The sequence below is a fragment of the Salmo salar genome, chromosome ssa27, assembly GCF_905237065.1.
Source record: "Salmo salar chromosome ssa27, Ssal_v3.1, whole genome shotgun sequence".
Taxonomy (NCBI): domain Eukaryota; kingdom Metazoa; phylum Chordata; class Actinopteri; order Salmoniformes; family Salmonidae; genus Salmo; species Salmo salar.
The window spans coordinates 4845913-4859244 of record NC_059468.1 but is presented as its reverse complement, the minus strand read 5'-3'; the positions used below and the strand labels follow the sequence as shown (position 1 = coordinate 4859244).

General features: G+C 40.7%; 1 protein-coding gene across 4 annotated transcripts in view; it reads left to right on the top strand.

Moving 5' to 3' along the window:
* The window catches only part of fbxl6 (F-box and leucine-rich repeat protein 6), a 27183-nt gene extending 13851 nt beyond the window's left edge, over window positions 1–13332 (top strand). For all 4 annotated transcript variants that reach the window (XM_014177030.2, XM_014177031.2, XM_014177032.2 and 1 more), the window contains 7 exons: window positions 34–97; window positions 377–508; window positions 1996–2103; window positions 11338–11451; window positions 11726–11957; window positions 12200–12443; window positions 12903–13332. In XM_014177030.2, coding sequence (XP_014032505.1) covers window positions 34–97; window positions 377–508; window positions 1996–2103; window positions 11338–11451; window positions 11726–11957; window positions 12200–12443; window positions 12903–13032 — 1024 coding nt within the window. In that variant the 3' untranslated portion in view covers window positions 13033–13332. The remainder of the gene's footprint in view (window positions 1–33; window positions 98–376; window positions 509–1995; window positions 2104–11337; window positions 11452–11725; window positions 11958–12199; window positions 12444–12902) is intronic.

The window sequence follows — 13332 nt, the reverse complement described above, 5'->3', positions numbered from 1 at the left end:
ATAATGGTACATTTCTCTTATTTTGTTTTGAAGATTCTCCCAAGTAAGAGACTTTTCTCTTAATCACTGGAAAAAGAATGTTGACCATGTTGTGGAGGTAAGTTCTAATCTACACAATACAACTGTAATGTTATTGTTGTTTTGCCATTTAATGCCTCAATGAGGCTAATGTTTGTTGCTTCATACCTGTTCTACATTTTTATTGGATCCATGCACTTTACTAAGTTAGACTAAGTGTAAGAAATAGTTTGACATAGAAAGGAAAGCTATCACTGACCATGTAAGTCAGTATGAAATTAGCATGTTATTTCCTGTTTAAGTCTGATTGTGTTTCAGGTTTTCTTTATTGATTAACATCCCACTGTTTACCTAACAGGTTGTGTCCCAGTCCTGCCCCCATCTCCGCTCACTCAAGCTGTCATACTGTACAGGCGTGACTGAGAAGGCCTTTCAGAGCCTCAGTGGCAGCTGCCGGTCACTGTATAGCATTAACGTCCAGTACTCTGAGGTAGGCCAAAAAGCATGTCGGTGGACATAATGATGGTTCACTCACACTATAGCACACAAAGGTCCAAATACTGCACCATAGTAGGCCAGATACTGTGCCTTCTGAAAGTATTCACACACCTTGACTTTTTCCACATTTTGTTGTTTTACAGCAGGGGTTCCCAAACTTTTTTGATTTAAAAAATAACAATTTGCAACCCCACCATGTAAAAAAATACTTCCTTCAGAGATTTTATTTTTTTAAGTGGGGTATGACAGTCTATTACAAATCAGTCTGACAGTACTTTTTAAAGTATTTACATCTGAAGGAAGTGTGGTTCGAAGTGACTTAAATCAGAATCGGAATGGTATTGGAAAGTTCAGAAGATCATCAGGCAATTTTGTATGATCTTCTTTGTAGAAAAGTCCATTGATGGACATCATCTCCCCTCCATTCTGATTTAGTTCCTGGTATTGTCCGTTCTAATGAGTCCTGCGCGGCTTGTGGGCATTGTAGAGGGAAACATCACACATGCATTTTCCTGAGAGTCCTATCTTTCAGTGATGGGGTCATAAAACAATATTATCTTAAACCTTTCGAAGGACATTTCGAAGTGACCCCAAACTTTTGAACGGTAGTGTACCTGGTTCGGTCTGCTTTCCAACAGACACCGGGAGACAAATTGACCTTTCAGCAGGACAATAATCTAAAACTCAAAGCCAAATATACAGTGCATTCGGAAAGTATTCAGACCCCTTCACTTTTTCCACGTTTGTTACGTTACAGCCTCATTCTAAAATGTATTAAATAGTTTTATTTTGTATTGTGTGTAGATTGAGGATTCAAAAAAAAAATCAATTTTAGACTAAGGCTGTAACGTAACAAAATGTGAAAGAAGTCAAGGGGTCTGAATACTTTCCGAATGTACTGTACAATGGAGTTGCTTATCTAGATGACATTGAATGTTCCTGAGTGGCCTAGTTACAGTTTTGACTTAAATCGGCTTTAAAATCTATGGCAAAACTTCAAAATAGCTGTCTAACAAGGATCAACAATTTTTTTTAAATAATGTGAAAATATTGTACAATCCAGGTGTGCGAAGCTCTTAGACTTTTCCAGAAAGGCTCACAGCTGCAGTCGGTGCCAAATGTGATTCTAACATTATTGACTCGGTGGTGTGAATATTTATGTAAATTAGATTTCTGTATTTCATTCTCAATACATTTGCAGACCTTTCTAAACATCTTTTCACTTTGTAATTATGAGGTGATGAGTGAGGGGGAAAAAATGTATTTAATACATTTTGAATTCAGTCTTACACTGGAATAAGTCAAGGGGTGTGTATACTTTCTGAAAGTACTGTACATGACAGTGGAGTGAGCTTATGATATACACTTCTGCCTATTGTTTGTATCACTTTTCATTAGACGTACCATCATTAAAGTAGGTAGAACTTCTTTGTGCAATATTAAATGCCTAAAATCCTATACTCTCTCTTGTTGCTGTAGATACAGGTTGAAGGGCTTGTCACCTTCTTGGAATCCTATGGCAGTCAACTTAGACAGATTCTGTTCACCCATGGGCCCAGGAATGACCGACTTCTCACTGCTATCTCCGTAAGTGCTATTTTAATTCTTACAGTATTTGACCACTTGCGTATAATACAGAGACTTCAGGAAGTATTTATACCCCTTGACTTTTTCCACGTTTTGTTATGTTAAAGCCTGCATTTAAAATGGATTACATTGAGATGTTGTGTCACTGGCCTACACACTATACTCCATAATGTCAAAGTGGAATTATGTTTTTAGAAATGGACAAATTACAGTTTTTTATGATTGCTTATTTTTGAAACTATAGGCTGATTTTGCAAAACTCTACACACTAACCACCGAACCTTACACCAAACCAGCAAAACATTATACATCTCTTGCAAAAGCAAACAATTCTTGCAAAACTCTTCAAACTCTTTTAAAAGAAATTGTTTTTGCATCAATACAGTACACACAAACAATCATTTCAATAAGCACACGAAGCACCAACTACGCACTGATAGTATAAATGAAAAACACTTGTGGCTTTTTCTTTTTCTGTGTGCAGGGCATAGCAGTTTGCAATAAAGTTTTGTCATAGATGTAGTATACACACAGGTATCCAAATGTGTAAAGTATGGATGTGTATTCCGAACATAGTGTCTTATCAATACAAATAAGGGGAAAAGGTTTTTAGTTCTCTCAATGTTCTAACACTCCTCAAACAACAAAAGCGCAGTAGGAGAAAACAAACATTTCTGCTAGAAAAAAAATAACAGAAAAAAATGTCTACATCTCGTTGGTTTGGCCATAGGACTTTATCCACATCACATGCGATGTTGTCTTGAGCTAGGCAGTGTGGAAAGTATTGCCTGGATTGCTGTATCCAGGCCTGGCATGACCCCTGATCGATGCCATTGCCTGTAGAAGGGGTATGCGTTGGTGGGGCTGGCAATCATACACCTTCCAACGCCATGCAGAGAATTCTTCAATAGGATTCAAGAACGGAGAGTAGGGGGGGAGATAGAGTGCGATGAAAAGTGGGTGACCTGTGAACCAATTGCGGACCAGAGCAACCCGGTGAAAACATTGTCCCAGATGATAATATACCTGAACTGCTCTGGCCCCTGGTCATTAGGGATTAGTCTGTTGTGGAGGGTGTCCAGAAATGTGATAATGTGTGCAGTGTTATATGAGCCTAGGATTGCATGATTGTGAAGGACACCGTTTTGACTAATAGTCGCACACATTATGTTGCCACCACGTTGTCCCGGGACGTTGATGATGGCACGGTGTCCGATGATATTTCTGCCACTGCCCCTTGTTTTTGCAAGGTTGGAACCTGCCTCGTCCACATATATTAGGTCATGATGCACTGCATCTGCTTCTAGCTCCATGACTCTCTGAAAGAAACAAGACAAAACAATGTAGCACAGTAGGAAAAGACAGGGATCACTTCTGAGTCTGATGCAGTTATTTACAATGACCATATTTACAATGTGGGTCTCCTGCTCTGAGGTGAACAGTCGACCTCTTCCACCAGATACTGGTTTTCTTGCAGTTCTGTAAAAACATTTGAATGGTTTTAGTGATAGATCCTTCTCATTATGAAACTACAGTACATATTACTGTACCAGTAAGACTACAGCCCTTACGGTTCTCATTTTGAAATATCCGGATGATACCTTCAACAGTAGCGGCTCAGATTTGGTTGAACCCATTGCCCAGCCTCCCTCATGCTCATCCATCCCATGGTTGACAACATGGTCAACCACAGTCGCTCTGATTTCATCAGTTATGTTCATGACTCCCCTTCTTCTTCCCCGTCCTCTCCTTCTCCCCCATCTTACTTCACCTCTTCCTCCTCTTACTTCTTCACCTCCTCCTGTAGTTCTCACCCCTCTTAGTCTCTGTCCAATATTGGTCTCCGTTGTTGTCCAAACAAATGTTTACCTGTGGCCTGTTTATAGTGTTCAAGCTCTGATTTGTATGTGAACTCATTATCTAAAAGTGTTTTCACATGTGTCAATGTGGAAAGGCAATTGGCAAAATAGTGTAGCACTGTAGAGACCAATGTTTACAGTTTTGCTAGAAGTGTGTTATTAAATTGCAAACTGAGTGTAAAGCAGTGAGTTGTGTTTACAGTTTTGCAAAAAAGTGTGTTATAAAATTACAAACTGAGTGTAAAGCAGAGAACGTGCATTCAGTTTGGCACACTTGGTAAATGCATTGGCTACAAGTGTTAATGGTTTCAGAGATAGTGCTTCAAGAATCACCATTAGTGTTTAAGCATTCATCCCATTTGTTATGGCAAGACAATAAGGTCAGGAGGCAAAATGTGTAAAACAAGTCACATGATAAGTTGCATGGACTCACTCTTTGCCGCACTAATAGTGTTTAACATGATTTTTTTTAACGACTACCTCATCTCTGTACCCCACACATACAATTATCTATAAGGTCCCTCAGTCGAGCAGTGAATTTCAACCACAAAGACCAGGGAAGTTTCCCCATGCCACGCAAAGATAGGCACCTATTGGGAGATGGGTAAAAAAAAAAAAAAAAGAAGCAGACATTGAATATCACTTTGAGCATTGTAAAGTTGTTCATTACTAGGGTTGCAAAGGGTCGGAAACTTTCCGTACATTTTCCTTTAACTTAAGCCTGGGAATTTTGCTTAAATTCATTAAAAAAAGTTAGCTTATGTGTATCCCACAAAAAAGGTTCACAGTTATAAGGCAATTCTAGGTTTTGTGGCATATTTTGGTTAAACTATCCCCTATTCAATGGAATTGCAATCCTCTGCATGTACAGTGCATTCTTCCATCACATGTACAGCTGATTCTCAAGATCTTGCACATTAATGAGGTGCTATTGAGCCCACACTACTACACTGTCTGAACCAAGGACTACATGCTTTCTGGTAAGTTTTGATTACGGTACTGGGTGGGGTGAAAATATTTTATATGATTTTTGTTAGCTAGTAAATAGTAGCCTACTGCAAAGGGTGTTTAAATCATTTCGAACTTAACAATTTCTGCTTGTTAGTTTTTGCTACCATGTGGTTTAAAGCTTGCTTGAGCCTGCTTACTGAGGAGTGTTAATTAACCTGTTTCCATACATGTTTCATTTAAAACATTTATCTTACAAAGGAGTGGTTTAATCTAACTGCTAAACTATTTATATGTACAGTCGTGGCCAAAAGTTTTGAGAATGACACATATTAATTTTCACAAAGTCTGCTGCCTCAGTGTCTTTAGAATTTTTTTGTCAGATGTTACTATGGAATATTGAAGTATAATTACAGGCATTTATTGACAATTACATGAAGTTGATGCAAAGAGTCAATCTTTGCAGTGTTGACCCTTCTTTTTTAAGACCTCTGCAATCCGCCCTCGCATGCTGTCAATAACTTCTGGGCCACATCCTGACTGATGACAGCCCATTCTTGCATAATCAATGCTTGGTGTTTGTCAGAATTTGTGGGTTTTTGTTTATCCACCTGCCTCTTGAGGATTGACCACAAGTTCTCAATGGGATTAAGGTCTGGGGAGTTTCCTGGCCATGGACCCAAAATATTGATATTTTGCTCCCTGAGCCACTTATCACTTTTGCCTTATGGCAAGGTGCTCCATCATGCTGGAAAAGGCACTGTTCGTCACCAAACTGTTCCTGGATGGTTGGGAGACGTTGCTCTCGGAGGATGTGTTGGTACCATTCTTTATTCATGGCTCTGTTCTTAGGCAAAATTGTGAGTGAGCCCACTCCTTTGGCTGAGAAGCAACCCCACGCATGAATGGTCTCAGGATGCTTTACTGTTGGCATGACACAGGACTGATGGTATCACTCACCTTGTCTTCTCCGGACAAGCTTTTTTCCGGATGCCCCAAACAATCGGAAAGGGGATTCATCAGAGAAAATGACTTTACCCCAGTCCTCAGCAGTCCAATCCCTGTACCTTTTGCAGAATATCAGTCTGTCCCTGATGTTTTTCCTGGAGAGAAGTGGCTTCTTTGCTGCCCTTCTTGACCGCAGGCCATCCTCCAAAAGTCTTCGCCTCACTGTGCGTGCAGATGCACACACACCTGCCTGCTGTCATTCCTGAGCAAGCTCTGTACTTGTGGTGCCCCGATCCCGCAGCTGAATCAACTTTAGGAGACGGTCCTGGGGCTTGCTGGACATTCTTGGGCGTCCTGAGTCCTTCTTCACAACAATTGAACCGCTCTCCTTGAAGTTCTTGATGAGCCGATAAATGGTTGATTTAGGTGCAATCTTACTGGCAGCAATATCCCCGCCTGTGAATATCCTTGCCCTTTTTGTGCAAAGCAATGATGACGGCACGTGTTTCCTTGCAGGTAACCATGGTTGACAGAGGAAGAACAATGATTCCAAGCACCACCATCCTTTTGAAGCTTCCAGTCTGTTATTCGAACTCAATCAGCATGACAGAGTGATCTCCAGCCTTGTCCTCATCAACACTCATACCTGTGTTAACGAGAGAATCACTGACATGATGTCAGCTGGTCCTTTTGTGGCAGGGCTGAAATGCAGTGGAAATGTTTTTGCGGGATTCAGTTAATTTCCATGGCAAAGAGGGACTTTGCAATTAATTGCAATTCATCTGAGCACTCTTCATAACATTCTGGAGTGAGTATATGCAAATTGCCATCATACAAATGTGAGTCGTGACTCAACCTTTGGCCACGACTACATGGAATTATTATTATTTTTTTTTTAAATAAATATATCTTTACAGGAAAATGCCATGGGCAGTATCTGATGTGTGGAGACACTTCACTGCAGCTAATGTATTAGGAAAAGTTGTCCATTTGCAAATACTGTGCCAAATCATATGTGAAGAATGCAATAAAGGTGCAGAATCATCTGGCCAAGTGCATCAAGTTCCCTCAGCGCTCACAACAAGCAACCTCTGACAAAAGTCCCTTTACTTCTATTCGAGGTGAAAATGATGAATCTTATCAATAGCAACAGCTCATGGTCCTCCTTGAATCAGAAGTTCTTTTGACTCAATGGAGGAACGTAGTCAGAGATATGATGAATGTCTTGCTCGAGCTGAGTATGCAACTTGTTCACCTCTGATGCTCACAGGCAATGTGTATTGGAAGAGATTTCTGAATGTTCTTCGCCCAGCATACACCCCTCCAACCAGACATGCTTTATCTACTCATTTACTGGATGCAGAGTTCAACAGAGTTCAAGTGAAGGTCAAGCAAATCATAGAGAAAGCAGACTGTATTGCAATCATCTCTGATGGGTGGTCGAATGTTCGTGGGCAAGGAATAATTAACTACATTTACATTTAAGTCATTTAGCAGACGCTCTTATCCAGAGCGACTTACAAATTGGTGCATTCACCTTATGATATCCAGTGGAACAACCACTTTACAATAGTGCATCTAAATCTTTTAAGGGGGGGGTTAGAAGGGTTACTTTATCCTATCCTACATAATCTCCACCCCTCAACCAGTATTCTACAAGAGCGCAGACACACCAGTCTCTACATTGCAGATGAGCTGAAGGCAGTCATCAATGACCTTGGACCACAGAAGGTATTTGCACTGGTGACGGACAATGCTGCGAACATGAAGGCTTAGGTGGAAGAGTCCTACCCTCACATCACACCCATTGGCTGTGCTGCTCATGCATTGAATCTGCTCCTCAAGGACATCATGGCACTGAAAACAAAGTATACACTCTACAAGAGAGCCAAGGAAATGGTTAGGTATGTGAAGGGTCATCAAGTTATAGCAGCAATCTACCTCACCAAGCAAAGTGAGAAGAATGAGAGTGCCACATTGAAGCTGCCCAGCAACACTCGTGTCATCGTGTTTGACAGTCTCTTGGAGGGGAAGGAGTCTCTCCAAGAAATGGCCATATCACAGTCTGCTGATATGGACAGCCCCATCAAGAGGATCCTCCTGGATGATGTATTTTGGGAGAGAGTGGTAAGCAGCCTGAAACTCCTGAAACCAATAGCAGTAGCCATTGCACAGATTGAGGGAGACAATGCCATCCTGTCTGATGTTAAGACTCTGCTTGCAGACGTAAGAAGAAATCCATACTGCCCTGCCCACTTCACGGTTGCTCCAAGCAGAGGAAACTGCAGTTCTGAAATGCATCAAAAAGCGTGAAGACTTCTGCTTGAAGCCCATACACACCGCAGCGTACATGTTGGACCCCAAGTATGCTGTCTCGCCACCTTGGCCTGGATGAGGGCAAGGTTCTTGGCAGTCTGGCGAAGTACACTTCCAAGTAAGGGCTTTGGGATGGAGATGCAATATGGCAGTCGTGCCAACATCTCATCAGCCACCTGGTGGAAGGGACTTTGTGGATCTGGAGGTTCTTTCCCCTGTTGCCTTCATCATCCTCCAAATCCCACCAACATCAGCCGCCTCAGAACGCAACTGGTCCTTGTTTGGGAACACACACCAAAGCACGCAACAGGCTGACCAATACAAGGGTTGAAAAATTGGTGGCCATCCGGGCAAATTTGAGGCTTTTTGAGCCTGACAACGAGCCATCCTCAACAAGGTTGGAAAGTGACAGTGAAGATGAGGCCTCAGTCTGATGTTCAAGAGCCTGAGAGGTAGACAACCAAAGCTTTAGTTTCTAGACTATCATTTTACAGATGTATGTTGAAAATGTTTTTGGGAGTTGCGATGGATCATTGGGGATCATTCAATATTCCCTTTTGTTGTGCAATGAAATCGTCCCATGTGAAGAGTCAACTCATTTAAAGTTCAATTCGTAACTAAATCTATTTTTTTTTATTTCAATTGGAAGGATTTAATCATTTGCAATTGTCTACTTATGATAAGTTAAAAGGTTTCTGTTTCTGTCTCCATATGATATGGTAAATATATCCAATGCAAAAAACATCTACATTTTTTAAATTATATTAATTTGAATATTTCCGTTAATTCCCACAGAAAGTTACCACCTCTGAATATTCCCTTAAATGTGCAACCCTATTCATTACACTTTGAATGGTGTATCAATGCAGCCAGTCACTACAAAGATACAGGCGTCCTTCCTAACTCAACTACTCTTCCTGGGGACCAGCAAAATTAAGGCAGTTATACATTTTAAAAAAAACATTACAATACATTCACAACAGATTTCACAACATTAAGTGTGTGCCCAAAAGCCCCTACTCTACTACCATATATCTACAACACAAAATCTGTGTGTGTGTGTGTGTGTGTGTGTGTGTGTGTATAGTGCGTATGTTATCTTGTGTTTTTGTATTCAGAGAGAACCCTGGTTCAGTCTGCTTTACAACAGACACTGGGATACAAATTCACCTTTCAATAGGACAGTAACCTAAAACACAAGGCCAAATATACACTGAGTGCACAAAACATTATGAACACCTGCTCTTTCCATGACATTCAAAGACCAGGTGAAAGCTATGATCCCTTATTGATGTCCCTTGCATTCGGAAAGTATTCAGACACTTAACTTTTTCCACATTTTGTCGTTACAGCTGTATTCTAAATTGGATTAAATAAATACAAATCCTAAGCAATCTACACACAATACCCCATAATGTTTGCAAATTAATAAAAAAATAAACATACCTTATTTACATAAGTATTCAGACCATTTGCTATGAGACTTGAAATAGAGCTCATGTGCATTATTTTTCCACTGATCAACCTTGATGTTTCTACAACTTGATTAGGGTCCACTTGTGGTAAATTCAATTGATTGGACATGATTTGGACAGGCACACACCTGTCTATATAAGGTGCATGTCAGAGCAAAAACCAAGCCATGAGGTTGAAGGAATTGTCCATGAGCTCCAAGACAGGATTGAGTCGAGGCACAGATCTGGGGAACGGTACTAGAACATTTCTGCAGCATTGAATGTCCACAAGAACACAGTGGCCTCCATCTTTCTTAAATGGAAGAAGTTTGGAACCACCAGGACTCTTCCTAGAGCTGGCCGCCTGAGCAATCGGGGGAGAAGGGCCCTGTTCAGGGAGGTGAGCAAGAAGCCAATGGTCACTCTGACAGAGCTCTAGAGTTCCTCTGTGGAGATGGGAAAACCTGCAGCACTCCACCAATCAGGCCTTTATGGTAGTGGCCAGACAGAAGCCAGCCACTCCTTAAAAGGCACATGACAGCCCACTTGGAGTTTTCCAAAAGGCACCTAAATGACTCTGACCATGAGAAACAGGATTCTCTGGTCTGATGAAACCAAGATTGAAGTCTTTAGCCTGAATGCCAAGCGCCATGTCTGGAGGAAAACTTACACCGCTCATCACCTGACCAATACCATCGATACGGAAGCGTGGTGGTGGCAGCATCAGGACAACGACCCTAAACACACAGCCGAGACAATGCAGGAGTGGCTTCGGGACAAGTCTCTGAATGTCCTTGAGGGGCCCAGCCAGAGGCTGGACTTGAACCCGATCAAACATCTCTGAAAATAGCTGTGTAGCGTCGCTCCCCATCCAACCTGACCAAGCTCGAGAGGCTCTGTAAAGAAGAACGTGAGAAACTCCCCAAATACAGGTGTGCCAAGCTTGTAGCTTTATACCCAAGAAGACTCAAGGCTGTGATCGCTACCAAAGTTGCTTCAACAAAGTACTGATTTTAAAGGGTCTGAATTCCTGTGTAAATGTGCTATTTCTGTTTTATTTTTGATACATTTGCAAAAATGTCACAAACAGTTTTTGCCTTGTTATTGTCTGTAGATTGAGGGGGGGGGGACAATTTAATCAATTTTAGAATAGGGCTGTAACGTAAAAAAAATATGAAGTACCAGAGAGGATACATTGAGGAAATGAACTCAATATTAGGAAGGTGTTCTTAATATTTTTGACACTCGGTGTACACAAGTTGCTTACCAAGATGACATTGAATTTTCCTGAGTGGCCTAGTTACAGTTTTGAGTTAAATCGGCTTAAATCTATGGCAAGCCTTAAATGATCAACAATCAACTGTGCAAAGCTCTTAGAGACTTAACCAGAAAGACTCACAGCTATAGTTACTGCCAAAGGTGATTCTACCATGTATTACACTCAGGGGGATGAATAGTTATGTAATTAAGATATTTGTTTTTTTATTTCTCGTCAATGTTTTTACCAATGTTAGAATTTTTCTTCCACTTCGACAGAGTATTTTGAGTGTTGCCAAAAAGACAATTCAATCCATTTTAATCCCACTTTGTAACACAAAAGGTGGAAAAAGTCAAGGGGTGTAAATACTTTCTGAAAGCAATGGATTTAAATTATCGCTGCCCTCAATTAATATTTGAAATATGTCTCATACTGTATGTCATTTTACTAGAGAGGATGCTGCCCTGAGTTGCAATTGCTGGAAATTAACACAAAGCTGGACAGTGGATATTGCCAGCTTCCAATTTGCATCCAAGCTTTGCAAAATGGCTGTCCTAAACTGCAGGTATTTATTCTTTACGCAGTTGCTTATTATGATTACATCTTTTTATTTAGTCATTTAGCAGACACTCTTATCCAGAGCAACTTAGTGGATTAATCATAAAATGGGACAAACATATATCACAGGCATAGTAAATATACTTTTCCTCAAATTAGCTATCAGCAAAGTCAGAGATGGGGGGGGGGGGGGTGTTATCTTATTGAATGGCTTTTTATTTGTTGTGTAAAGGGACAAACGCATTGCAGACCTTTTTGATTTATTTTCTCTTGTGGCTCAGACTTTCCGGATGCTGAATGTCATTCCGATGCCTAAAATGACTCGTAATTGGTTGGGTTCCACATCTGGCTTCCCTTTACTGGAGGAGCTGTGTATGGCCACCACAGCTGTTTCCTTTATGACTGACCAAGACTTGACTAAGATTGTCTACGACTCCCCTAAACTGCGTGTGCTGGACCTGAGAGGTTGTTCACGGATCACAGCAGCCGGGCTCTCTTCTCTACCATGTGAAGGTACAGTATATCCAGACAAACCCATCCATTGTTGACGCTATGGATGGCCTTTGTTTGTGCAATCAATCAAATGCAGAATTTGGCCAAGTCTGTTGCTACCCTCTTGGTTAGTTATCAGTAATTACATTGGTTCATGTCAATGTTGTAAACTCATATGCTTCAAATATCAATGATTTACATAGGTTCATGATTACATTGATTACGTTATATGCTACTATAATCTCTGCTGTGTTTTTTCTTAGAGCTTGAGTGTCTGTATTGGGGACTGTACTTCAGCAGCAATGTCACAGTATCGTTGTCCAAGAAGGGAATTCACCTTCTGACCCAGAAATGGAGTGGCACCTTGCAGGAGCTAGACCTTGCCAACCAGCTCTTCTCTGAAGAAGACATGGAGATTGCCATGGGCCATCTAGCTCAGAGAACCGGAGAAAACCCCCTACGTTCGCTCAATCTTAGCGGGACCAAGGTCACAACACCTGCCCTCCGGTAGGCAACACATTGGTCTTCTTTTCAACATAAAACTCACTATGAAATGCAATAGCCAATACATTACGCTTTATCTATTGTTTGCACAATACCTTGTATTAGGATTGTTATCAGAACAGATGCATGTATTTGTGAAATAAAGTAATTGAATGTCTCTACCTAGATAAAAAAAAAGGTCACTAGTAGGGGCAGCACATCAGTGGTGTAATGGAGGTTAAGCGCACGTCAATGCTGTGTGCACCTTTTTTTATTTTGCGTGAGTGTTCACCCACCTTTTATGGAAAAATATATTGAAACTAAGTATAGGGAGTGTTACTTTACTCACCGTGAACCATGATCAGTGTTTACCCACTTTTCTTTTACCACTACATCACTGCAGCATATGCTATATCAGCATGCAATGTGATTTACCTAGATTGGCTTGAACTGGAGATAAAATGTATTTTCTTTGTTTTGCAGGTTAGTTATAGGCCAGTCTACAGCACTCAATTACTTAAACTTGTCTTCCTGCCGTTACCTTCCAAGAGGTCTGAAGAAACTGTATCGTGGCCAAGAAGAAATCCACCAGCTACTGGACAAATTAGAGTAATCTATTGGTCCAGTTATTTGTTCTAAGAATGCCTGCAAAAGGACATTGTCTTCAAACCAATCATAAAAGTGAATATGAATCCCCCCCCCAATAGCTTAGCTTTAAAACATGAATACTATTGAATACTTTTTTTAAATGTTTTACCATGACCACTCAATTCACAATTTGTCATTTTTGTCATGTTTTTTATCTGCATGTTGGCATTATGATTTTATTCTTGACTCTCTTAACATGACTGGAATGCTCTAAACTGTTGTGTAAATATGTTGAATAAAATGTGGTTTTATTTACCTTGCTAAA